The sequence below is a fragment of the Pyxicephalus adspersus genome, chromosome 3, assembly GCF_032062135.1.
Source record: "Pyxicephalus adspersus chromosome 3, UCB_Pads_2.0, whole genome shotgun sequence".
NCBI classification, from domain to species: domain Eukaryota; kingdom Metazoa; phylum Chordata; class Amphibia; order Anura; family Pyxicephalidae; genus Pyxicephalus; species Pyxicephalus adspersus.
The window spans coordinates 49,077,812-49,105,802 of record NC_092860.1 but is presented as its reverse complement, the minus strand read 5'-3'; the positions used below and the strand labels follow the sequence as shown (position 1 = coordinate 49,105,802).

At 37.7% G+C, this 27,991-nt stretch overlaps 1 protein-coding gene across 7 annotated transcripts in view; it reads right to left on the bottom strand.

Annotated features, from left to right (window-relative positions):
• Positions 1–27,991, bottom strand: part of PTBP3 (polypyrimidine tract binding protein 3) — an 89,834-nt gene that overhangs the window by 31,756 nt on the left and 30,087 nt on the right. The window contains exons 1-5 of one of the 7 annotated variants that reach the window (XM_072404511.1): positions 15,062–15,372; positions 14,840–14,944; positions 14,527–14,611; positions 4,733–4,808; positions 2,070–2,236 (exon numbers count right to left, since the gene is read on the bottom strand). In XM_072404511.1, the coding sequence (XP_072260612.1) occupies positions 2,070–2,236; positions 4,733–4,757 (192 nt within the window). In that variant the 5' untranslated portion in view covers positions 4,758–4,808; positions 14,527–14,611; positions 14,840–14,944; positions 15,062–15,372. Of the gene's footprint in view, positions 1–2,069; positions 2,237–4,732; positions 4,809–14,526; positions 14,612–14,839; positions 15,037–15,061; positions 15,373–27,991 lie in introns of those variants that run through there. The other 6 variants (XM_072404509.1, XM_072404510.1, XM_072404507.1 and 3 more) reach the window with 6 other exon arrangements.

Here is a 27,991-nt window from a genome sequence, read left to right as displayed (position 1 = left end):
CCCAAGAAACTCCAGTCAAAAGTGTCTGTTTAGCAAAAATGCTTTACATTGTCATATGACGAAGCCAAGAATATCATCTTTTGTCCCAGTGCACCTCATCCTATTTGAATCACAAGGTATTAAATTTATTTTACAACACTCACTTTTGAGAATGCAAAAATGCCAGAATACTAGAATATTAGCACCCTACTCAATTACAGCAACAGAACACTACAGACAATAAAGCCACTTATTACCAATCGTTGAGTATTTATATAGCACTGACATATTATCCAGCACTTCGCAAAGTCAATGGTCATGTCACTAACTGTCCCTCAAAGGAGCTCACAAGCTAATGTCCCCCTACCATAGGCATTACCACAGTTTGAGGTCAATTTGGGGGAAGCCAATTACCTTACTGCATGTGTGTGGGTGCTAGCTAGGGTAGTCTGCGTGCAAATAAAGTCTGCCTAGGAAGGCCAACATCTCCATACTGAAAACTATCCATCAAAGTATTTTGATATTTGCAGACCTCTTTCCAAGAGTCTGCCTACTGAGGACTCCCAGGGAATTACTGAGGCAGGATTGTATGATGTTTTTAGAAGCTATCTACAACACCCTGCTGGCCTTTCCCACCAGAAATGATCTGCCTTGATGGGAAGAACCAGAGAAGACAAAATATTAGCAGATTCAACTTCAATCCCAGCATCTACTCAGTACTATTTATTAATGAACACTGTAGTTTTATACTACATAAAAAGGCAATTTGGTGATAGAGTTTATTTTTTTTTATTCTTTATTTTTACCCATATCTTAAAATCACTGCAGCCAGTTCTAAATAAAAACAAGCAAGGCCCACAATTAAAGTTGCAAGTTAAGACATCACAAAACTTATTTTCTTTTTTCTCTCAAGAAGACTAGCCATCTGTTGTTCTGGTTTCATCAAAAGTCAACATTCAGTTTCTGTATGCAAGCCCAAGGAAAGGGCAATTGTGTAAATTATGGGGCCTGGTCAGCAGCTTTGATGACTGGTTGTGAATTACAGATAATTTCACACAACTCAGACACTAGCAGCCAACTCTTGCCTTAACTTGCCATGTACAGTCTAAAACAATTAATGACTAGGGAAGGGGAGAACAAGGAAATGGAACATCACTCTCTCATAATGCTGTTCTTAGGCCCGAGAACAGTCATCAGTTGGCTGGAGCATTGTCTTGAACGACAAATGCTAATATTTGAACTTTGGTATTGCGACATGTTATAAACCTATTCATGCATGCAAGTAAAATTACTGAACATGCCAATAGGAAAAGGATACTTAGTAGTGGTAAAATATATCAAAGAACTTCAGTAACTTTTGTTTGCTGCAAGCTCACAATGAGCTAGGTTGCCTCAAAACTTCAATGTAACCACTCAGAAGAACTAGACAAGTGTCACCTCCCAAAAATTTAGGATACCTTTCATCTAACACTTTAGGCTCTGGCCCCAGTGACTCTTAGGCTGACTTAAACTGTGTTTGTTCCCTGTTCCCTACAGGCTTCTTTCAGTTTGAAGCTTTCACACTTTTGCATTTACACATTGACCACAGATTATGAACACATAGCAAGTGAATGTAAAAAAAAGAAAAAAATTATTTTGCATTAACAATGCTTTCCATTTTATTTCCTTTGAAAGCCCCATGTTTAATAACTATTTTAATGCTAACAGATTTAATAGAATATACACTACATCAAATCTGTAAGGCTCTCTCCTTAGTTACAATTTAAAGTCGTTTCAAAAGTTAAACTGATGCACACTAACCAACTTGGTTATGAAGCCACTAAATCTACAGGTAGGTTCAAAATAGAGAAGCATGGATCGAGCATGCTCCATGTAGGTTATTCTTAGTATCTAATTAAAAAAAAAAAAGATTGCACTGAAGACAGCTGTACTCCTGGTATAAGAAGTATGAATTGCTTGTGTGTGGCTAGAATCCTTCCCCTGAACCAAACTCCCCTCATGTTGCTGCCCCTAAAGCAGATCAAATGTTTTTATGCATTTTACAGTTGTGTTTTAAACAATTTTATTATACTGAATGCAATGTGGTTTACCTGGCTTTTTCCTTTTAGCAATAAAAGATTAGTGACTTTTCCAAATGGCAGACCTAGTGAGATGATTTCAGACTCTGTGACTTCATTTGGAATCTTGCGGATATGAAGAACTCGTGATGGAGAACAGGGGGATCGATCTCCTTTGAATTTTTTATTGTTCCCATTAGCTGAAAAAAACAAAAATAAATAAGGAAATCAGCCATTTAAAATGCTTTGTCAAAAAACAGGTAAATCCTAAAGATTGTGCAAAATCATAAATTCAACCATCATATTATGAGCCAGCAGATCTTTAAAGGGAAAGCACCTTTCTCTATATCTATTTATCTATATATATTTATATATCGGGTAGAGCCCAACTGAAAATCACACACATCTTTTCTCTCCTATTGGTCCTTAAATTTAACCCTGCCTATAATAATTTGTGACTAAATGTTGCTTGAAAGTGCTGTACGGAACTTTTTTCTGCTTCCATAGCTGAGTAGGGCGACTTCAACCATTTCCTCACTGCATAACCATAAACTGCAAATAATCTAGAGATCATGTTGTGGATGCAGGTAACACGGGTAGTGCTGCAAACACAGGTTTTATATCATAGTGTAGAGGATAATAAGCTTGCAGCATGATAGAACAATATGTGCCAAAAATTAAAAAAAAAAATTCTAAACAAAACCCTAAATATACATTTGTAAACTGCTGTATCTACCAATGGATTCTGTCCACTTTTGGCATTTATGTCAGAAAGCACAACCATTAGCCACGTCCACCTGAGACAAATTTTAAATAAGAGACTGCTGGAAAGCAGTAATAAGCAAAAAATAAAATAAATTAAAAAATAAATAATCAGCAGATCTACACATTTGACAGGCAGGAACAACAAGCTGTGAAAATCTGGAAAAGGAACATCTCAAGAAGACCTTACATGTCCATATATATTTTTATTATTATCAATTGAATACAAATCACTTGTCAATGAGAGCCTGGAATGTCAGGTTTTAATTGCGGTCTGTGGTTTAGTTGGGGAGATTCACCCAAAGTCATTGGATAAAAAAAAAAAATATTACAGTTGTCACTGGGACGGGAGAAGAGAAGATATACTCCAGTAGGACACTTATACTGGTGTCAATTGTCTAAAAGGAGATATTCTGTGCTGTGTTTTGGGATAACAGGGAAAGGGAATATACCCCCAATCTGACAGAACCCTAAAAATAAAAAAAAAACAAAGGGTTTTAATTTTCTATCCCTAAACTAATGGAAACCGAGGTATTGAATAGCTTGTTATGGTTACGAGTTAGGGGTCACAGATTCTCACAATTTAAAACTGAAAGCTTAGTACAAACACATATCCAGCTTAAGTCAATGTGCAAAATCTGCCCAAATACCCCTATCCAAGAGTTAGATAGAGGACATCCCAACAGCAAATGTTGGCAAACATGCTGGTAAAGTATGCTTAATGTGAAACTAGCCCTAGCTGAGAAACATTGATAAAAGGATCAGACAGAACAGTCAGTTAAGAACTTTAAATAAAAGTCAGCACAAAAACTGCAATATATTATAATCCACATGTTAAAATGAAAATATGGTTATGTGTACAACATGTATTTTGCGTTGCATGTAAATGTACATTAAATGAAGGCAGCCTGTAAAATTGAATGGTCTAATTAAATTCAGGAGAATTAAGGTACATACAGCATTGTTGTTGGGGTGCTGCAACACACACTATCACCACCATCCTAATTAAAGAAGTGCAGATTTGAAAAAAAGGCCTCCAACTCTCATGTCTATCTTATAACTGCAGGAATCAACACAAAAGAAATAACTTTTTATTTGTTGCCTACTTTGCTGAAAATTTATAGGTGAATTGGCGAGGGTCCTATTTGTGTTTACTACAGTAATAATGGTCCAATATTCACATACAGCTAAGCTGCAGCGAGTCTTGCTAAGCAACATCTTAACATGCCCGGCCTGGCACAAATGCATGATCTTAAACATTATGCCCATACAGGGAAAATGTTTTTTTTTTTTTTTGTTATTACATAATTTCTTCATGTTTTTTTACTTTTTTTGGTTTCTGTTGTAAGAAAAACTGCACATTACTATTTTTCTTTTTTAAGTCTTTTAAAAAGCCTTTTATTTACAGACTGCATCTCAAGCTGTAATTTACAAGAGGAAATGGATGAGTTAGCAGTGACATAACCGAATGGCTAATTCCTTATTTCATGCTCAAAGTTCAAGTCAAAGCTGATAGAGCCATTAGGTAGGCAGAAACTGAGGTGCATTCTCTTAAGCTAATCCACAGTGCTCTGGAAATCAAATATATCACTGAATGTTTTTTGTAAAAAAAAAAAATAAACTGACCCAAAGCCAGTATTTTCCCTGCAAACTGTCACTAATACGTTTGACCTTCATCCAATAATTTTGCTCGACAGGCTTTCCAAAATGTCCTTATACTACATGTCACTTTAAGTATCTACGTAGCCATGACTAGGGTAGAAAGCCAAATCAAATAAATGTAAAATTTATTCAAGTAGATTTATTTTAAAGTGATCTAGTGGTTTTTAAGAACTCGTAATATTACTAGGTATTCATTCAAGCTGAAAAAAGAAATTATGTATTTCGTACAAGGCCTGCAAAGGTCAGCACGCTAGCTCTCAGACTCACTGTACCTGTAGCTGGAGTGGAATGGCTCATGGTAAAAGGCCCGTTAGCGATACCAGAAGAGAGAAGCTCGTCAGATGCCCGCTAAAAAAATAAAACAACGTATATCAGTATAAATAAACTGAAAAGAAAATGAACACATCTGAAATTATCTTAATTTTTATTTTAGATCAGGGGAAAAAAGTCATTTTTTTAAAGCCAAGTCATCCTACAAAGTCTTCGAAATTAGGCTTGCCTGTGTAGGATGTAGTGAAAGATTTTGTGGTTCGGAACAACAGAATAGATTTCAGAAGAGGGTGGTCTTGGATTAAGTTCTTTCTGACAGCTTTACAACTCAAATACATACCAATCAATTACTATGTAAAATGCTGGCCATACCCAAGCTACAATATACCCACAGAATCAATAGGGCACATGGTTTCTAGAAGCAGGCAGATGCCACATAATTTTGTCCAAACCAGGATGGACAACAAGAAAGGCATCTGGGATCACCCTAAATGTCCATTCTAATTTCCCCAATTGATTTTCTGATATGTACGGTTAAGTTAGAAAGGGCAACAGAGTTGTAATAACTGAATGAAAAAAAATGTGAAGTGCTCCATATTTGGTGGACATGTCCTAAACTATCCAGTTTTTGGGAATCAGTACACAACCTACTTGGTTTTTTGCTGAATAGACCCATGATCCGGGATCCATGGTGTGCTCTCCTACACCTTCCAGATTTGGCGCTCTCTCAGCCCTCTAGAAACCTGGCAACCTTTGTTTTTCTGATGGCTCAACAAGCAATATCCAGGGCTTGGAGGACTGAAAGATTGGCCTTCAGTGAAGTTAAGTCTAGACTGGATGTATTTATGGTGAATGAGGACCTGACCAGCATTTTGACTGACACCCATGACCGGTTTCTGGGGGTATGGGACCCCTGGATTGCTTACTGTCACCCTACTCTCTGGGGTTCCATGGCCCTCTAAAAGCTCGCTTGCTTTAGTACTTATTTTGTATTCTGTTCTCAGTGGTATTCTGGAGGATCTGCTGGCTTTAGGCATAGACTTTTCCCCCAGCTCCTTTCCCTATTTCCTTACATACTGTGTATTTGATATTCTGTATTGTCTTGTTCCATTTTACATTTTTCATGTCCCCTTTTTTTTGTACTTATGTGACTTTTTGTATTTGATTTTTTGCTACTATTGCTCAATAAAAACGATTGTTAACGAAAAATGTGAAGTGGATGCCTTCTTTGCTTTCACTTCCTATATGCAGTTATAATATAGAAGTAGACACGCTGAATGTAATCAAAGCACTGTTTTGCTTTGAAGACAGTTCTCAATGAAAGAAAAGGAGGAAATGAGGTCATGTGTGAAAATCGCTTATATATGTTAAAAATGTTTTTTAAAGCAAATATTTTCTAAAATCTTACTTCTCAAGGTAATAAAAAAAAAACAAAAAGGGAGTGTCATGCTCGTAATTGTACTTGGTCAGAAATCAATAGCATGCTAGTACGCATTACTAGACTTCAGTAAGCTCATAGAGCAAATCTGGTGACTCTTTGTCCAGTGGAAACCTGTGTAGCTAGCCACTCCCAAGAACATAGTAAACTGCTGCTATGCACCAGGACTAGCAACCCACACCTCAGGCAATGTGTATCCACTCTTCAACTTTTTCGGAACCATAGCATGATTCGCCACAAAAGCAGATGCAAGCGTGTGCACAAATTGGTTCCCAATTGCTCCTATTCAGTGTCTTTTTGACAGTTGATCTCCTGGTCAGGGTGCAAGACTTTCTCACAATGGCCCCTTCAATATTCTGAAACAGTTTGCTACACTGACCGACCTAGACTTGACTGTCTTGCTAAAAAAATTATGCTTTTTAAACATGAATAACACTTACCAAATAAATCCCTCTTCACTCTTTGACTCTATGGGTCATTACCAATAGTCCATGGGCACTGAAGTATATGAAACCTGGTGCAACAGTTGGCACTGCAGGCATTACGTTATGGTGTGCACACTCATTCATTTCTAATGGGTTCTAATGTGCACCAAATGCACCCACTCCAACTCATCTAATAAAAAAAAAACCCAGCCCTAATGAAGTTTTGTTTTTTTTGATTGATAAATAGAAATTTATTTGTATCTTTTTCTAAAGTACTTGAGAAGTTATGTTTTGTTAGGCTTAGTCTACACAAACGTTTTCCCCAGCGTTTAACCTGAGCCATTAAAAGCCCATGTTTGAAATTTCCAAGCATTTCAGTGGGCTAATCTACACCAGGACATTTCCTTGAGGCACGTTAATGAGCGTTATCTATAACGCTGCTTCCAAGGTTAAAAAAAATAAACATGGGGTTAACGTTGGAAAACGCAGGTAAACGCTCCCATTGATTTTAATGGGGCAGTTTGCCAGGTTTATAAGCAGGAAACACGGCATAGACATTTTCCAGGGTTTTAAAGGCAGGTTTTAAAACGCTAATAAAAGTGCATAAAAACACATATAAACGCAGTAGGAACGTTTACATGCGTTTTTAAAAACATCCATGTAGACCCAGACTAAAAGTGTTGAATCCTCATTTTTGTTACTTTTTTTTTTTTTTTTTTTAGACATGTCGACTTGTGAAATAATTTTTGTAAACTTTATTTGAAAACTTCAATAAAATCTTTGAAATATAAAAAAACAGCAGCCCAAACGTGGTGTGTGTGTTAAAATACATATTTTTTATGAAATGGCAGCCAGCCACTACACACATGAAGCTCTTTATATGGCAACCCTCCATACTGCCCTTAAAAAATAGTTGTCTTAGTAAGGATACCCTGACACCTTTACTCTTAGAGTTTGATTGAACTTTAACTTTAAAACATTTTAGTGTTACATTTCACCTAATTATATTACTTTAGACCTGTGGTCTGTTTTTACTTATTGATATAATGGGCATGATTTATTAAAGCTCTCCAAGGGTGGAGAGGATACACTTTAATCAGTGAACCTGGGTGATCCAGCAAATCTGGAACAGATCTAGTCCAGTTTTGAAAACATTTGATAAAAATAGACAATGACTTTGAAGAAATCCATTCCAGGTTTGCTGGATCACCCAGCTTCACTGATGAAAGTGTATCCTCTCCAGCCTTGGGGAGCTTTAATATATCAGGCTCATTGGGGTATTAATAGCACAGAAACTAGGTTCTCCATATTAAGTGGCTCCTAAAAGATATCCGCATCTATCTTTCCAATTCTTTCCTAAAAGTCATCATTTGTATTATTTTACATACCGTGATTATTTAGCTTTTTGAAATCCTTATCTGTAATACACTATAATAAATGTGATTTTACCAGGGCTACTTTATGTTCTGTGACATTCTGTGTGGCTTTTAAGTGTTTTGTATGGGTATTCTATAATATTCTTATTCAATAAAACACTACCATCATGTTAAGCTATGCAACCATTAGCATTGTAGTGGAACACATTGTGTTTTTACATTGTATCTAGTCCATAAACTAGTGATAGCTCAGAATGACAGGTTCTTGATTTGCGTTTTTAGTGTGCCTGGTAACTCTGATAAGAATGCAGAGTCTCTTGAAATCTGCCACACATCTGAGCAATTCATACTGAGCATACGTTAAAACGTGTGTAAGCAGATGTTGCCTTAAGTAAAATTGCACATCAAAAACACCACAGATTTAGAGACATAGGCAGCTTATCGTTTAGACAGATTTGGACTTAGTCAATCTTAGCCCCTGCCCTCCCCTTTTGTTTTTTATTGCAATAGGTGGCCTCTTCAACCAAATAGGGAGGCAAGCAAATTAAAAATTAAGGTAATGTATGTTAACAAAAACAACATTAAAGTGCAAGTAAATCTCAACAATAAACTTTCCTTAGAGGCTTGGTTAAAAAAAAAAATGGAGGTTTACCGATTTTGTACATTCTGCACACAAAGTACAAACAAGGAGATTTACCAACCATTTGGTCACCACAAGTTCAATGCAGGTTACGTGCCAAGTCACACACAACTGCAAGGACAATGGATTCTTCACACCACTCCATTTAGCAGTCTATAACTGATATTTTCCCCAATAACTTAACGAAAAAACACAGTTACAGCTCACATGTTTATAGACTCTGACATGATTCCAACCAAAATAAGGGTTGTCACTTCTAATAAGGGACGACTGGCACCCCTAACATAAGAAATCCAAAATTATAGAAGTAAAACTGGTTCCCAAAACAAGTGAAAATACTGAGTAATATAAGAGGAAATTGCATGCTATTAATTCTCAGTTTTCAGATGCTTTACTCACAGCTAAAAGTTATAATCCTTTATTATTCACACCAAACCTGTTGCTGCATAAATGCTGTCACTATAAATTAAATACGCATTTACGTCCTAATCAACACAGCAATTACAGTCAGACTAGGATGGAGCTAGGTAAAGACAGATGATAGACCCTGCAGCAAAGGCTGCTTACCTTATTGTTACAACACAAATGTTGGTATGTTACTCCCACATGTCCTGCATGTTCTAAGAGGGAGTGAAAGGGATGGGCCACCCTCCAACCTTTCTTGTGTTTTTTTAGCTCTTGCATAGGCAGAACAGTTTCAATACAGAACAAGTATACTGGAAAGCTTAAGAAATATGAAGTCCAGTTTTTATCACAACAAATACATTTCTTCCTAATGTAAATATATGACAACATCAACCACTGAGGTTTATTCACAAGAAATCCATTGCCTTCCTAATGTAAATATATGACATTAGCATCATTACGCTGAGCTGTCCATATAAAACATACAGACATTTGGGTTACATCTTTGCAAAATGTACCCTTGTAGGAATACATTAGGAACCTGACCAAAGAAAGGCTCCTTTTATATTCATTGTGAATGGAAATATGAACCTTTGTATGCTATAGCTACCCTGTTTCCCCGATGATAAGACACTGTCTTATTTTTTTTGAAGGCCAAAATATGCTCTAGGGCTTATTTTCAGGGGGATGCCTTATTTACCCATGAAGAAGACTACAGTACACAGTTATTGTTCATGTGGAACCACACACGGAGTCACCCACCGCACCACGCGATTCTGGTAAGTAATCGGTGGGTGGCTTATTTGCGGGGGGGGCTTATTTTTCATTTTTACCTAAAAAGGGGGGGCTGTCTTATTTGATGGCCCTGCCTTATCATCGGGGAAACACGGTAGTAATGGAAATAAGCATGGAGTAAATGGATGACTTTACTGATCATCTCCTAGCAGAATATCCTTGTATGGCATACTGATCACGGCTAATTTCAACCATGTACTTAGAATTTCCCCACCACCTGGGTCCTCCTCCCCTTACCTTTAAAGCTCTATAACCCAAATTTTTGTGTGAAACACTAATCTATTAAATATTCTTAAAAAATTAAACCATCTTCAACCAAATTTAATTTTTGAGTCTTGGGTGATCTATGATGGAGCAAAAAAATCATTCTACTCTAAAGCTGCATACACACGTGCAATTATAGTCATTGGAAAGGATCTTTCACGCAAGATTCTCATCTGATATCGGCCAGTGGACGTGTGAACGTACCTTAATAGACACCAGATTGGTAACTAAAAATGTCCTCATCTATGTTCACCAAGCCTATGAGATCTAAATGTATCCCTATTCAATGTGCTGCGTAATATGTTGGGGCTATATAAATCCTGTTTATTATAAATAATAATAATAATAAAAAATACTAAAATTCTGCTGTAACCAGAGAACAAGGATAGGATACCTTGGATTACAAATATACATGAATGCTTTCTGAATATGCTGCCCATATAGCTTTTATACTTCGAGCCTGCATACTGTTTCTCTTCAATGGCTCCATAGAGATACAGTTTCCTTGCCAATGCAGGGCGAATTAACAGGCATCTTACAAAGGGCTTCCTAAATACAGCACTTTGTAACCCCCCTCCCAGGCGACATTGTCCTGGTCTAACAGCCAATCAGTAGGTCTGATCGCTGTCAAGTGACAGGGTAGGTGAAGTCTGTGCTCCCCCAGGTCAAGATCTGTATATACAGTGTTCAACCCGTTTTTTGAAGCTGGGTGGGAAGAAACTGTAGGTGGGTGGCAGCCCCTGTATTGTGACCACACTCTTAAGTAGCCACCCAAAAACAGCCGGGTGGTTACTGGAAAGTGCGTCCAGCTAAAAAGGGCTGGGGGAGAACATTAATATAGGTTTTCGAGACTGCCCTTTGAAAAGACATATCTCACATCATGAGAAAATCCAGATCAAGGAGTATAAAAGAAAAAAAATGATAAATGAGCAAGATGGTAAATCAGCATGACAGCAAACTACATATATGACTAACTGCCCTGACCACCACCATAAACCTGCTAGAGATCTTCTGCATTTGACACCTCTAGTGATGGATGATGGGGTCTAGTGATGGATGATGGGGTCTCCCTGCTGCACTTTGGTTTCATCCACCAACCCTTCAGGAGGTTCCAACCACAAACTGAAAGGTCCAGGGATCTGTCACACCTCCAAGGATTTTCAGAAAGACTGTCTCCTCGACCCTTTGGAGATCAGCGGTTATGAATGGTTTATTTGACAATAAAAACTTTTATAATCTTTTAGAATAGCCCCAAACTGCATATACAGTATGTATATTATTGTGAAATGTTGCCCAGTGAGTAATCACTGCAAAGAAAAGTCTGTATTCACTAGACAGGAAACAAGGACTGCCAGAGCCAGAAGGATTACACAGAAATAATTAATGCTATGGTTTAATGCAGATTAGTGTAAATGACCAACAAGAATTATACCCATGTCATAAAGTCACACATACATGTTGGGGGGGGGGGGGGAGAGGATGTAGCACTAGAAAGATGGAGAAAGATGACCAAGCTCCGAATTCTGGGTGCAATAATAAAATTAAAGAATTTACTATTTTTCTCTATTATTCTTAGAAATATTAGTACGTCCAACAGTTATTATTCAAACTGTGTTGGAAAACACTCTACTATGTTACAGAGTCACCTTTACCATGCAAGGCAATGTGACTGTGTCCCTATTGCAGCCATCAACACCAAACACATCCAGGTATAGGGAAGCAAGCGATCTGCTCCTCCATAACAATGGCACTAACACCACTGATTACAGGCTGTCTGCAATGGAAGAGTGGCTGGGGAGACGCACAGTACGGGGGTGAGTTGCAGTGACATTGCCCTGCATTGACTTCTTTAGAAAGCTGTATCAAACAAAACGTTAGGGGCAATTCACTAAAATGAAAGGTCCACTTACACTCCCAGGGCCCATTTCCTCTTCCTGTATAACCTACACTTAGTAAGTGAAAAACAAAGTAAATAATTGAGAATTATAGATGCCCTACACGTTTTCTGAATTTCTAGGTGTAATGTCACAGAGTTCTGCAGAATACAAAGCAAGCAAAATCTCTAAAGAAGCTACTCTGGTCTATTGCAAGAAAACCTTTGTACAAGATTTCTGCTACTCTGCATTTCACAAAAATCTTCACAAATGGGTGAAGACAGCAATTTCACCTAGGCATCGTGGTAAGGGGTAGGGTAATGATTATTTTAATAATCAGTCAATTTATTACGATTAGGCTGGTGGTTTAAGTTCTGTGATGTTGGTTCTGTGTGTGCATACACGTTTGTGATGTGTTACTGCAACACACATATCTAAATGGGACGTCAAACTTTCCTACTGGATGCTCAGTGGCTTTTTTCTGTGATCGGACAGGGCTTTATTGTAGAATGGACAGGCAATGTCCCTTCTGCAATCAGCATTCATACCGGTCTGATTGCTCTGTGGAACTGTCAAGATTTTTCACATGCAGCTACTATAGTCAGGACTAAATGAACTCTTGCAAACCTGTGTTTTCATTTTGCCTGGCCAATCAAGATGCCCAAAGATCACAACAAGGAAGAGAAGGAAGAAGATGGCGGAACCCTGTGACAGAATGGGGAGAGGTTTGTATAGCGGGATTATGTACACTTCCAAGGTCAAACAGTCCTAACTATCTCTGCCTGAACATCACCCTCTAGCAAATAGGAACTAACCTGTCCTGCTGCAATGGCCAGTAGCTGCGAGCAAAGGTAACCCTGTGCATATGGCAGGTACTGATTAGAATTTGTTCACATAAGACACGCCATCTGCGTGAAAGGTATCATTAACATAAAACATTGCTTTATAATATACATGTTTCCTCTATTTTGCTGAGATATAGAAAATTGGAAATGCATTCTAAATGCTGCATTTTGCATGCACTTCCTGCATGGTCCCTTTAAAGTCATTACCATATACAGCATAATTCAAAGTAATAAATGGTTCTTAAATTGTAAAAAGAAATACATTTTAAATTACCAGCTCTTAAAGTATACATATAAGGCTTCTTTTATTTCCTGTCTTGATGGCTATACTCAATTTTCTACCTGTATATATGAAGCGAGCTATTTATCTCTATTACATAAGGGGGTGATGGGATTAGGAGTTTACAATAACAGAACATTGTCTTTGCTCACAGAGGTTACAATGACACTGGCAGGATCAACAGGTATTTTCTGTACTGTTTTTATGCAGCCAAACACATCTAATGACTGGTAAGCTGCAATATGTTACATTTGTGTTTTTGGATTTAGATTTACAGGCAAAGATAAAGCATGCCGGGGTTATTACAACACAACAGGATTGCAAGCTTCTCTGGACAGGGTCCTCTCCTCCTCCTGTGTCACTGTCCGTATTAGTTTGTCATTTGCAACCCCGTACAGCGCTGCGTAATATGATGGCACTATATAAATCCTGTTAAATAATGATAACAGATCCAATTCTTGTTACATATGTGTATATTGTTATACAGACAGATGTTGTACAGGCATGACACTTCTGATGGATCACATTTAATGAAATAATCGTGATTATCTTAGTTGGGTAAACAGACTTTGTATCATCAGTTGTCCTTATTGCCAAACCTAGAAAAGAGTCGTTTCATTTCAGCACTTTTAGATTACAAAGACTTTATAAACAACACAAGGGCCATTCCAGCAAGTGTCTGCCAGTATATTCATATGAGCAATCGACTTCTTCAAATAAAGTAACCCTTCTGAGCATACTTTTATCACGCCTAGGCTTTCACAACTGGTCATTCTGCAATAGCAAGCTTCAAAGAGTTCAGCGTTTATTAGTATTTAAAACAACAAAAATGACTTGGCATTGCAACAAAAAGGGTAACCCTGCTCTACTCGCTAAACAGGAAGAGAATATTGCCTTGGTGAACAAAGCACACACAGCTATTACAAGGCACACGTATAACATGAACTGACATGGAGATGATTGAAGTATGTAAAGGTAGAAGAGTAATAAAGCCCGGGTGGTTCTCATCCTCATGTATGTGTAATGAAGAGCTATGGGAGAGGGGACACAACTTTCTCTTTGGATATGTAGGGGATTAGAAATGACACCGATAAGTGGTCAGGTTTGCTGTTCTCATCAGCAATTCCGTCTATACAAAACATAGCTCTGCCATTAACAATTACACCGGTGTCTTTAGAACGTGTTGTTTGCCCCAGGGGCGATTTGCAGTCACATTGATGGTCACAGAAAGCAGCTCAAGGCTCCAATTCCCTCATAGGGGCAATTTGTTATTCCTATGTGTTAACAGGGCACTTACTGCACAGAGCCCCTTCCACATCATGGATTCCTATAAAACTTTATGGAAGATTTAGATAGGTCAGGTTTCTATTTCTTATTCCAAAATAAAGGGGTAAATACTAAATGATAATTTGTCATCAGGAGTACAGGGGCAATCTTGTGATGGGGGTACGTACTTGTTGCTATGACAACCAAGAGGGCAACTTTCTGACATGATGTTCTCTCCCTTCCTGGTCATTCTACAGCACAGGAAGTCAAGGACTAAGGATGGCAAAAGAAAATATTCAAAAACAGCAGTTTTATCCCTTTCTTACTATAAAATGAAAAGTTTGGCTCCCTGCGCCCCCTCACTCCCCTGTGCTACCACCAATACACCGCTGCAGCCAACTACACCGCTACAGCCAACTACACACCTACAGCCAACTACACACCTACAGCCAACTACACACCTACAATCAACTACACCACTACAGCCAACTACACCACTACCTTTCACAAGTTGCCCGTCTGCTTCAGTGGCAGGCGATCAGACGAAGGGGCCAGGCAGGCGACACGGTCCAGCCGCGGGAGGGGAAACCAAGCTGCCATGTAGGCCTGCAGAGCACGAGAAGCAGATCTGAGTAACGAGAGCAGAAACAGAGGAGGGCCGGAGGGAAGCAGCACAGAAAAGAGGAAGCAGTAGGAGCTGCACGCAGTAGATAAACAAATTACCCTGACACAAAAGAGGGCTGTCATTTCACGCTAACAGCACAGATGAATGGGAGCAGGGTGCTGGGAGGGAGGGGACGAAAACACCCAGATCGCCCTCAACAGGTTGATGAGCTCAGATCTGCCATAGAAACGCCTGCTGCTGGCCGGGCCTGGACGCTGCTACCTGAGAGGAGGCTTCCCCTGCACCCCTCTGGATGGGCCCTCCACGCAATGTATATATTATGAGGAGAACCTTGTCTGTCACCTCCCAACCATATTATTACAGCATGTCACCTCAGGCATCACACCGCAGTGTGCAGGAATAAATGTATTAATTTGCCAGAATGGTTGGGGGAATTGTAATTGAGTGTACCCTGATTGTATTACTTTTGTTTTTGTGATGAATAAAGTTTATTATTCAAATCAAAACAATGAAATGGTTGACAATTACAATATAAAGAGAGGGCCCCAAATGTACAACATTCCATAGGGCATCGTTAGTTGGGACTTCCTTCCTTGTACACGGGTTGGTTGCCATTGCAAAACTGCCAGCATGGATGAATTTATATAAAACTGGGCCCTGTGTAAATATAAAGCAAGGGCCCAAAATACACAGCACCCCCAGTTTACCCCCCAAAAGTCAAGAAAGAAACTTCCAAAAGTACATGTAGAGAAACATACAAAAAAAATGTATAAAGCATAGCAATTTTTTTTACCTCTGCGCACAAAGTGCGTTTTGCTTATTATGTATTAAAATATTTATTCCATGTGTCATTCTTCCATTGTTAAATGAAAAAGAATTTACTAATAAAAAAGCGGTAACCCTTACACCTTTCATATGTTGCTTTAGTTAAGGGGTTGGCAAACTCCGGCCTTTAGGCCAGATACGGCCTAGCCGGTAGTTCGTTCCAGCCTAACTCCGGTGCTGCCTCCTTGCTGTGTCTACCTTATTTATTGGAGCCCGCCTTGATACTTCTGCGGCTGCGATAAATAGGGAACACTCCCTAAAGGGAAATCCCTGTCCTCCACAATGTATACGGAGGAGAGGGACTTCACCTCAGGGGTTGTTCCCTAGTGGTGGGCAGAGCCATCAGGACGGGACTCAGAGTCCAGCCTAGTGTGCTCCCGCTCAGCCCTGAAATGGCCTAGTGGCCCTGCTTTAGATGATAACCTGGGCAAATATCCTGACTGAAACTGTGTTGGAGAATGCCGAAACAACGCACCGCACAATGGCAGGGATGGTAATTCAGAAAGAACCGTTTGCTTGCTGTAAAGGTTAATAGGTTGAAGTCACACTGATGATTTTTTTGAAGACACCTTAAAATATAATAATATGTCTGTGTTTATATAGGAAACCCAATGTGAATAGGTGGACTTAAAGCATACCTAAACTCGGAAATTTCACTTTACATAAAAGGGTAGACAACCCTTTTGTAAGCTAAAAATTCTGTGGTTTGTTTTTTTTTTAAGTGCAACATTTTTTTTTTTTTTTTTTAAAGGGTCCAGCACTGCCTCCTAATTCTCGATCGCCTAGGTGATCAGGAATGAATGGAAGCACAAAGAGAAAAATTTGCTGATCCTATGCATGCACAGTGAGATCGGCATGTTTTTTTTCCATCCTACGTCACCCGATCTCATACCTGGATTAGGTGACGTAGGATGAAGAACCCGTTGAAGAGGCGAAGATGGTGGCGCCCACAGCGCCAGCTCCGGGACCCAAAGCAAGACACTCCAGGATGGATTGGACTGCCCTGCTCGATTGAAGGTAAGTGTATTTTTTTTTTTTAGGCACTATTCAGTTTAGTTACTCTTTAACATATACACCTAACCCTCAGCACTAGGGTTATTGCATACATTGTCTTGCAGTGTGCTGTACAAAAGCTATGCAAGATACATTTGAGGACTATGGCCTTTTAAAAACAATGGCCTTTTGGTATTTCACAGGGCCCTTAATGAGACGTGTTGAGGCTCCAAAAATTGCACACACACATATGTGAATCGCCTCCTTTTAAATTGCAATAAATCCCAACTCTATACATTTTCTTTATATTGGGAATCAATAAGCTTTCCCTTATAGTTTTTCATTGGCATATTCTATTTTTTCTAAATAATCTCTTACAAATATTTCTAACCTTGACATTCTGCTTGCCTTGAGTGCACATTCCCCTCCCATTTCAGGCAGGGGTTTAGTCATGTCACCCTTAAACAAGAAGTGCTGATTGTACATCTAATCTTAAAGCGTACCTAAACTTAGAAATTTTACTTTACATAAAAGGGTAGACAACCCTTTATGCAAGGTAAAAATTCTGTTTGTTTAGGGTTTTTTCTTAAGTGCAATGCCTCCTGGGATACCTATGTCACGCATCCCGGGAGGCTCTTGGGTGATATGTCAAATAATTCTTGACATATGTTTATACGTGTTTTCTAAAGTTTACCTTTTTTGATACTTTTAACTACAAAATCCTTGTATATTTTAAAAGAAAACTGAACTAATCATCTTTCAGCTGGTTACTAAAGTACAAGGTGAGTGCACTCACATTGGCTGATGGTGTACCCATTGTATACCTTCGTAGCCCTTATCGTAAACATAGTATTGCCATCAATAATCACAAATAATAGCTCAAAGTTTAAGCACATTACAGAATATACTAATTTACACAAATAACATGTTGGGGTTTATTTATAAAGCAGTGAATTTGACATTCACTGAAATGTAGGGTAATAATCTATGCACTTCCTGTTGAAGTTACATGACAAGTCACAACATTTTCAGCTGCATTTAATGTGAAACATTTCAAAGAGAAACAGAACAGAAACTGCCTGGTTATGCATAGCACAGAAGAAACCCAGTATAACACCAAACAAGTCTGCACACCTCCCAGAGCCAGGGAGGAGCAAAGAGCATACACAGCTAAAGGGGGCAAGAGCTTCTTTCTTCATATGACACCATCCCCCACATACTCCTGCTGCCCTGCTAGCGTGTGGCCAATTGTCTAATGGATCAATAATTGAAGAGAAGCTCTTCATCTTGTAATAAGATACCTAACATGCTAACAAAAGCCTGTGCCACCTTTTCAATAGGGAGCCCAAAGCCACAGGCCTCACTGGATGGGGATCATATGAAACTACAAAGAAAAGTGACTAAACAAATTAGAAAAAAGAAAAAAAAGCCACAGATCATAATAAAACCTAATATGCATTAATAATACAATAAAAGATGGCATATAGTTACAGCTAAAGCTGAGCGTACAGGCATTATACAGTTACATCTACCGTAAAGCTGATCATACAGGCTCAGGAGGCACATTGCAATAGGACCATGTCACAATATCATCCATAATAAGTATTTCATGCTGGTTACAAATAAAAAAAATGCTGTTTTCTGAGCAAAAGCATTGATTCCATGGGTACTATGAGCATTTTGGATATTTACCATCATTAGGGAAACAGTATATCTTTTGCTTTCCAATGAGATGCCTAGAGTGTTAGCTCTTCTGGGCAGGGTTCACTCCTCCTGTGTCACTGTTTGTATATGTCTGTCATTTGCAACCACTATTTAATGTACAGTGCTGCATAATATGTTGCCTCTATATAAATCTTGTTTTTTAATAGGAAGAGTGAAGAGGTTCTACAGTGCACAACTTATGAAGCAGCAGGCAAAAGAAGAATATATCATTAGCATGTACAGGTCTCATGTACTTATAGACCCTTGGGATTCCTCCAGGGGTTTCCTGACTTTGTGCCCCTCAGGTAAATTACCATTGACATTAGTAATCATTTTGGCTATCTGTAAGGGTGACATTCTTCCTATTGCCTACCAATGTAAAGGGTATTCTTCCTATAGACCACTACATTAATATACTGTGAATTAAGTAATTAAAGCAAGGGTTCCCTAAGACCCTAATGTTATTTTAAGGGTTCCCTCATGGTAAAAACACTGGTATAGTCAAACCCTTGATATCCTTTAATATACACATTTAATGCACATGTTGCTGTATAAATATATATAACTACAGAGTTTCTTCTGTGTTGGCATACCAAAAAAATTATTTCCGATGTTTATATTATAGTTTTTTTCTTTTTTAACAACCTAAAAAAACACTTTTTAAGCAAACTTAAAACAGTTATAAGGGTCTTCTGTTTTACATTTCACAAGATTGCCTGGATATAAATCTTTGGAGTCAGTAGTTTCAGTCTCAGTGAAACAAGCATGCAGTTATCTGTGTGATAAATTGTGTTACAATTATCTGAAGACCCAAGTTGTATACTCATTCTGGGTCAGTATTAAAGGTAGAGGATGCGAACACCAACCTGACAAGCTGTATATTCTAGAACCAGGACAGAGATAGCAGTTTACTTAAGAATTCAGAGAAAGTTCTGCTTTAAGATATTGTATGTGGACCAGTAAGCATTATAATGAATTTAAGGTGAGGCAACTTTAGAATGATTATTGCAGTGACCTCTTTATGTAGTTCCTTTAAGGCAGGGAGTGTAAGCATAGTTCAGAGATTGTAAATTGTAGCCACATAACTGGTTTAATCAGTATTGTAAAATAGCAGGATGAAGCATAATATGTTCTATGAACAATGCAATCATACTATAGCATTGCAGAGAATTTAAACAGGGAAATCTACAGTATAATAAAAAACAAAAATAATTATTACTATCCAGTATTTATATAGCGCTGACATAGTATGCAGCGCTTTACAAAGTCCATAGTCATGTCACTAACATGTTCCTCAAAGGGGATCACAATCTAATGTCCCTACCATAGTCATATGTCATTACCACAGTCTAGGGTCAGTGTGGGGGGGAAGACAATTAACCTAAAAGCCAGTTTTTGGAATGTGAGAGGAAACCAATGCAAACATAGGGAAAACCTGCAAACTCCATGCAGATAGTGCCCTGGCCAAGATTCGAACCTGGAACCTAGTGCTGCAAAGGGCAGAGTCCTAACCTCTGGGGCACCAAAAATTGTGGATTGTAGATTTTCTGAACCCCACATTAAACCCTATAATATTGAATAATGCATGTGAAATTGTGAGAGCTGGAATCCTATTTAACAATGCAAAAGGACAGAACGGCAGGTTTGGACAGCACCACAACACAATCAATATATTGTAAGGTAATGCAGACACAGATGACCAAGCATACAAGCTGTTCAAGTTGACTGGTAATAAATCATAGCTTTTGAAAGCAGCAAAAAGCCTAACACTAATTCTTCTTAAACAGAGTCAACCAATGTATACAAGGCTGCATAAATAAATACAGATCAATAAGAAATACACAAAATTGTATTTTAAAAAGTCTTATTGGTCTATTGGTCAGTGAATCTGACATACACCAAACATTCTCTGGTGGAGAATGAGTCATTGCCATTGAAAACACAAAGGATTCCCCACCAGGGAATATTTGGTGATTGCCAGGTTCAATGCTTTATAAATAGACTCCTAATTATGTTGCAGGATTATGTAGCTAAAATATAAAAGCTTCTGTAAATGCATGCACAGGATCAAGATCCCTGGTCTAACACCCCATGTCTGGGTCTACTCTAGTTAAAGTGGCCGTAAACTAAATTTTTTACTTTACATAAAAGGGTAGACAACATTTTTATATAAAGTAAAAATTATTTTTTTTAACTGCAACACCCTTTTTTTAAACAAAAATTGTGAAGTCCCTCCTATTCTTGTCTTGATCAACGCAGCATTCAAAACTGAATGGGAGTGCGGAGCCTCCAGGGATACCTACGGAACGCATCCCATGTTACTCTGTGCATGTTATTCTGTGTGTTATTCTGTGCATGCCCAAGAAGGAGCATTTTCCTACACTGAGGGAATTATCAGTTTAGTTCTTCTTTAAAGTTGAACAAAGCTGGTGACCGCCTTTTAGGAAGGAAGATGAAGGCAGCAGGAGTTTCTGTAATATGTGTGAGAGATAATATATACCTGTAAATGAACCCCTGCATATATTATTTAGCCAGCATTCATGTGACATGAAAAATATATCTGAGCTAGGTTTGCTTTTCCACATCCTTGAATCATGTCACCTCTCCTATTAATTATCTTTAAAAAACAGAGAGAAAAAAAGCTCAGCCCAACAATAAAAATCTAAAAGAACGGAAAAAAAAAAGTTATTCTTTGTGGTACATTCGAGAATGATTCATTTATCACAGCAATCTATTTTGACCCTGAATGTCTGCTACAACAACTATGTCATGAAGATAAGCACTGCCAAAATCAAGAACAGGTCCGCTGAAATCCACAACCACTAAGGTTCTACATTAATGGCTATTCTTTAACATAAGCCAAACAAATCAGAAATTTTGGCAGTGTATTTGACAGAAAAACAGAAATAAGTTTAAAAAAAGGGTAAGGACACATCAGCCAAGGAATGAATGCCTTTAAAGATATATTAATGTACAGTAAGCAAAAGCTAATTTCTACATTTTGTGTTATAGGTCAGTAGTAAGGACACTAGTGAACAGTGAGAGAGCACACATGTAGTCACAATACCTTGAAAAAACTTTCAGTATAGTATCTGTAGTAACAGGCAAAATAGAGATATAAACTGGACTAGTGATTTTTTGCAAATCAGTGTCTCAGTTATCTATAGCTCCAAACCTGTTCCCTACATAGGCTTTTAACTTAGGACCTATTAACACTCTTACTTTTTCCTGCAATGTATGATACTACATTGTAGTGAAATTCATTTTTAGAGGCACTCCAACACACTATAACAGTGTTTCACAACCAGGGTTCCTCCAGAGGTTGCCAAGTGTTTTTTGAACAATGAGCAGTTTGTGCTTCCAGGTCAGCTTAACTGACACCAATGATGTTTTTGGATATCTGTAAGAGTGACAGTCTTGTCACTGGCCAGCAATGTGAGAGCCATTCTTCCAACTCACCACCACAATATTATTCTGTGAGCTGTGGATATAGTAATAGCAGGGATTCCCTAAAATTCCAAAAGTTGTTCAGTTTCCCTTTGTTTCTCCCATGTTAAAATGGTCAAGATAGACTGAATTAATTCAATACATTTGGAAAGGAAGGTGTAGGTATTGAACATTTTCACAACTTTGCACACAAACTGTGCAACCTGAACCCAGTACAGTTTTATGCATGTATATATTATACAAACAAAATTACATGCACATATCCAAAATATGATTTTTCTTGGTGCTGGCACAGACAATACCATTTAGGTTGTGAAATGACTCTTTATTGCTTCAGTCCCACTTTAAATGAGTTTCAGTGCTGTGTGTTTAATAGAAACACTGAGACGTACAATAATATCAATTGTGATGCTGACTACATTCATTAAAATGGACAAAATCATGCCGTATTTAAGATGTGTATTTTATGCTCATGTGAAGCCAATGCCGTTACGGGTTAATAAGATTTTGGTGTTTTTTGTTTTAATGTTTGTTATGTATATTTGTCTATTTCTCTCTGAAAACTCAATAAAGCTGATTGACACAAAATGGACAAAATCGGACAGAAACAGATGCAGCAGTGCACTGTAGCAATACACTTCATTTCACCACGTATAGTGAAAGCAATGCATGTGCACTTTATGCAACAATTATGCAAGGAAGTGCAGACTTAATGTATTAAAAAGAATACTCAGACTTACTCTGAGTAAGCATTACACATAATTGTAGTTAGAAAGGATCTTTCATGATCCTTTCCATTGACAAAAGACTAAAGGATGCATGAACGAGCGCTGTAGGTACAGCACCATTCTGTTTTATAGAGAGGGGAGGGAGGCCCAGGGCTGTGCTCTCTCCCCTTCACTACCATTACGATCGTTCAACGTTCATGGATCTACCAGAACAGATCCATGAACGAAGAGCGATACACACGCCAGACTCTCGTCCGATATCAGCCCTGAGGCGATTACCCTACAGGAATCATCTGACGTCTGTACGTAGCCCTAGTGTAGTGTCTTTTGGCATATCTTTTACAGAATAAATACACCAAACATGCTCAAAATATTTTTTTGGGGTCCACATATAGTCCTTTCGAAACTGGCCCCAAAAACACTAGTTTGACATGCCTGGTATAATTTGACCTGTATTTTCTCATTTATACTGCCATTTTTCCCAATAAATCACAGTGTGAGTATTTGTCCAAAGCAGATCTTATAGCTCTATCCCCACTGGTTTCCGCTAAGTTGATTTAAAAACATGAGACTTACAGAGACACGTCCTACATAGAGGTTATATTCCAATGCGAACTATCCGGATAGTGAACTACCTGAATTATCAATGTATTGTGTATTGTACAGGCCTATCCCAGATCCCCTTCTCTCTAAAGGGCCCTTTACTGTACACTAAATTACTTAAATTATATCTAAAACAGAAAAGAATAAAAACTTGAAAGGAGTTATACCCTCCCTACTTTATCCAAGAAAAAGAAAAAAAAATTGTGCCTCGTTAACTATTCAATTTTTAGGGTATATTACAACAGTGAAACTCTTTGTTAATTTGGTGATTATACAGCTTCTGCTATTCCAGTGACAGTTTACTGCAGCAGTAGAAACATATTGTCTCTGAATGAAAAGAAAGGAAGTAGCTCAGCTAATATTTCAAATTTCTTCTTCTTATTCAGACATAAGCCAAGCAGATGTCCTTTGTTTATTTAAGAGAGACAGGTGGATTGTAGCATTAAAATAGTCATCATGATGTTAAAACAGCTTTAATGTATTGTTTTACCTTAAAGACAACTTCACCTTTATTAAAATTGTCTTTAATAAATCACCCATTCCACTGGGTGCAGCCCACCAGGGATAATACAGTACTTACCCTCCTCCCCAATCCAGTCACTTTTTGGCATGGTCCTTGGCTCTACATACTGTGCCCAAAGCCCCAATTCGTTCTAATGGGTAGACACACTCATGGAGGCTTTCAGTGGTCCCTCATTGTACGGTTTATCCACAGGCATTAATTGGGGGTGCACATCTATATTATAAAAGAGGTGGTCCGGACAGTATTATAGGAAAGTTTGATTGATTGGGGAGAACATTATATTGCAAATAGTTGGAAATTATGGGAACATCAGGTTAAAAAATTCTGAATTATTGTGGAGGTCCTATGCTTAAATAATTTTAAAATAAAAGAATGTAAACATACCGTCCCTCCTACAATTAAACAATGGAGGAGGTCCTATGCTTAAATAATTTTAAAATAAAAGAATGTAAACATACCGTCCCTCCTACAATTAAACAATGGATTGCCAGGGTGAACAACATACCTGATTAGTACCCTAATCTTCTCTGTTCTCTTTCTATCTCTCTTTTCTTTCTTAAAAAAAAACAGGAACCAACAAGGTTTTCTATTTTTTGACCAATGCACATTTGTGTCTGATACTGTTATAGTAATGCCTGACACCTTCTGGATACTTCCTTTTGCACCAGACTGATTGATATTGTCTGTGATGATATTTGTCGGCCGGTACTCAATATGTTAGTGCTTCTCCTATACTCTGTAATATGCCGTTTACTGGTTTAGTGTCATATGTTAGCATTTATTTCTGTATTGTATTTTATTGTTGGTTGCTTATAAAAAAAAAACTTAAAAAAAAATAAATAAATAAAAGAATGTGACAAACTGGAACATATCAAAATGAACATTCAATTAAATAAATGAGGAATTTATAATAAACTATATATAATAAACAAATAAATTCAATGAAAACTGAATGTCAAGATAATTAACAGATTTGAATGTATGAACCAAAGTCCCATGCAAACCTCACCTTTTGCTTTAAAAGTTGTACTCGACCGCATACCCTCCTAATTGTGAGCTCCTGATTGGCCAATATTATTATTATCATACAGTATTTATATAGCGCCATCATATTACACAGCGCTGTACATAGTCCATAGTTGTGTCACTAACTGTCCCTCAAAGGAGCTCACAATCTAATGTCCCTACCATAGTCATATGTCATTAATGTAGTCTAAGGTCAATTGTTAGGGAGAAGCCAATTAACCTAACTGCATGTTTTTGGGATGTGGGAGGAAACCCACGCAGACACGGGGAGAACCTGCAAACTCCATGCAGATAATGTCCTGGCTGGGGATCGAACCTGGAACCTAGGGCTGCAAAGGCCAGAGTGCTAACCCCTGAGCCACCGTGCTGCCCTAATATCAGGCTAGAACTAACAGTGATGTTTTGTGACTGGGCAGTGAATGTTTTTATGTTATGAAAGCTTTTCTCTACTGGCCACCCACTATATTCCAGGAGAGTATTTTCCCACTGATCACCAATGTAGTGGGAATTTTGTACTGACCTCTACAGTAAGGTAACACAATAACTTTCATTGCCTGTGTTCTACTACCTAGAGATTGCACTAATGTATCTTGAGCTGCATATATGAGAAATTACAGCAGAGGTTCACTGAGACCAAAAATGATTTCAGAGTAAAATGTTCAAAAAGACTGCTATTTATCATGAAGAGAGATATCCACTACCTGTTTATTTCAAAACTAAAGATTTCCTGCAAACAGTTTAAGCTTTAAGCATATTGTCAAGTTGATCATTTTAGAATAAAAGACAAATGTTCCAGTAGAAGATGAATTATTACAAGTGGCACCTTTGGGGTTATCCATAACACACAGATTATTTTAAGTAGCAACCAATGACACTTTGCTTTTATGTGCATGATTTTCTGTATCTTTAGATGGTAAGTAAAAATACATGATGAAGATCAAGTACAAATACAACATTAATATCTTGATAAAACAATATTGTATTTTCCAAAGGCCATGGTTACATGGAAAATTAGATCTTTTTACTAATGAGAGATTTAGGGCAAAAATAAATAGGCGATTTAATCCTTTGCAATTGAGAGATTTTGCCACTGGCTGGGAGTCACCTCATTAGGCTGGATCTACTTTAAAGATTTTACTAGCACAATTGTACAACTAAAATCACTGACACCTAATTGCTAAAAGTAGCAAATGAGTGTTGAGCAGATGGAACAAATGGCTCCCAATGGACTAAGCTACACAAATAGCATCTAGTAGTGATCAATCCCACGTGATCACAAAATTCTCTAATGATGTGCAATTGATTGCTACAAGATGCTCCTGCATGCTACTTCCTTTCTTCAATCACATAATGCTCTGGGGAGAATAATTATTGCATAAGGCAATCTAAGAGTATATTTGTTTAACTTTAAAAAAAAAAAAAATCATAATTTGTAACCAACAGAAGCCCACCTTACAGAGAAGTTAACTATGTAAATAAAACATAGGGACACTGAAAAAACTACCCTTTTTTTACCATGTCTTGGGTTTCAATGATAAGATCCTAACTTTTATTTGCAGTCCAGCTAACTTTATTACAAACACAGGAATAGCTTTTCCTGTATCTTGTCAAAAGAAGCAAGGCAAGACAAAGCAGTGTCATTTAACAAGTATTCATTAGAAGACAACCTGGAGGTTTGTTCACTGTAGATTTGGCCCCAATTTATTTCTTTAGTCACATGCTGTTGTTTTTCTTATAAAAGCACAAATGTAAATATAGCAGTAATGGAACCCAAATGTTTAAAGGTTTTCTAGCTTTTCCTATTCATGTTTTTCCTATTCATACCAAACCAGTCCCGATGGGTTAAAATAATTTGTCCCCAACAACTGCACCACAATTGTTTATCAAGCTACTCCAAAAATAACAAAGAAAGCCAAATTATCAAAAGCCATAGAATTTCCAAGTGGACTGCTTTTTTAACACAAAAGCAACATGGAGGCCTCATCTCGTCTTCTTGTTCCCAAAGTGTCTGTCCAATAGTTTGTGTAGTCCCCTGCCACTTGTAGACAAAGAAAAAGAGGACTCTTTATTTTACACAGCGGGTTGGTCTTACTTCTGCATCACGAAGATCTAAGACTGGAGTTTTTCATAAAAGTATCAATCAATACTGACAAACAAGACTTGCAGTAAGGCTTTTCTAGGGCCTGGGTGTTAGTTTTCTGGTGATGCTAAAACAAATATTCAGTTTACCAATGTCAATACACTGAAGAGTGTGGAAAACTTTGAGTAGATCTCAGTAAAGAGAAAAGTAAATACTTAATACTTAAAATTAAAGGGCAATATAATGTAACCAATCTAAGTGAAAATAAACAATGTCCTGTGGAGAACCCTAAGGTTATTTTTTCTGCTTAAATTATTTTTGCCTTAACAAACCACTATTTTTTTTATAAGAGGAGATTTAACTTCATAAGCAATATTTTTCTTTTTAAAACAAAACAATTAAGCCAATAGCTACAAATATTATTCATTAAAGGTGTACATGAAATCTAAACCCAGTACAGCTAGCCTCCTTGAAGGAATCACACAGGCTTTTTAAGGTGGTTCTCCATAGACATAATGCTATGCTTTACAACCTATTATGCCTGGGAAAAAAACCTAGAAACATTTAAAAATGCTATAGCGTATTTGTTAATTAAAAAATTACCTTCTCTTTAATATGATTTACATACTAAGAACCTCTAGACTGAGTAGGAGTCTGGGTTCAGTAACCAACAGAATGTTGCATTGCTTCAGCTATATGACAGGGAAACTTTGATTTTCATACACTTTACTGATTATATATTTGGTTAGTTGGTGAGGAAATGGGCATACTAGCCATTAATCATGGAAACATGCAAAAAATAAACGTAAAGATAAGTGCCCATCATAGTGATGGATAATGTCCTGCTTTATGCAGTTAACTGTATCATCGTAATGCCAATAATTGCAATTTACTGTACCCATTTAATTGAACTCATATAACCAATGCTACTTTTAAACGTAGGGTAATTTCTATATTAGTTAGGATTACCCATTTTTTTGGAAAACCAGTTACTCGAACCATAAATATTCACATTTACATCAATAAATAAACTTAATTTCAACATTTTTTGCAAGATCTTCAATTGTTGGTTCAATTGCTGTATTAGAAATGTGCATCT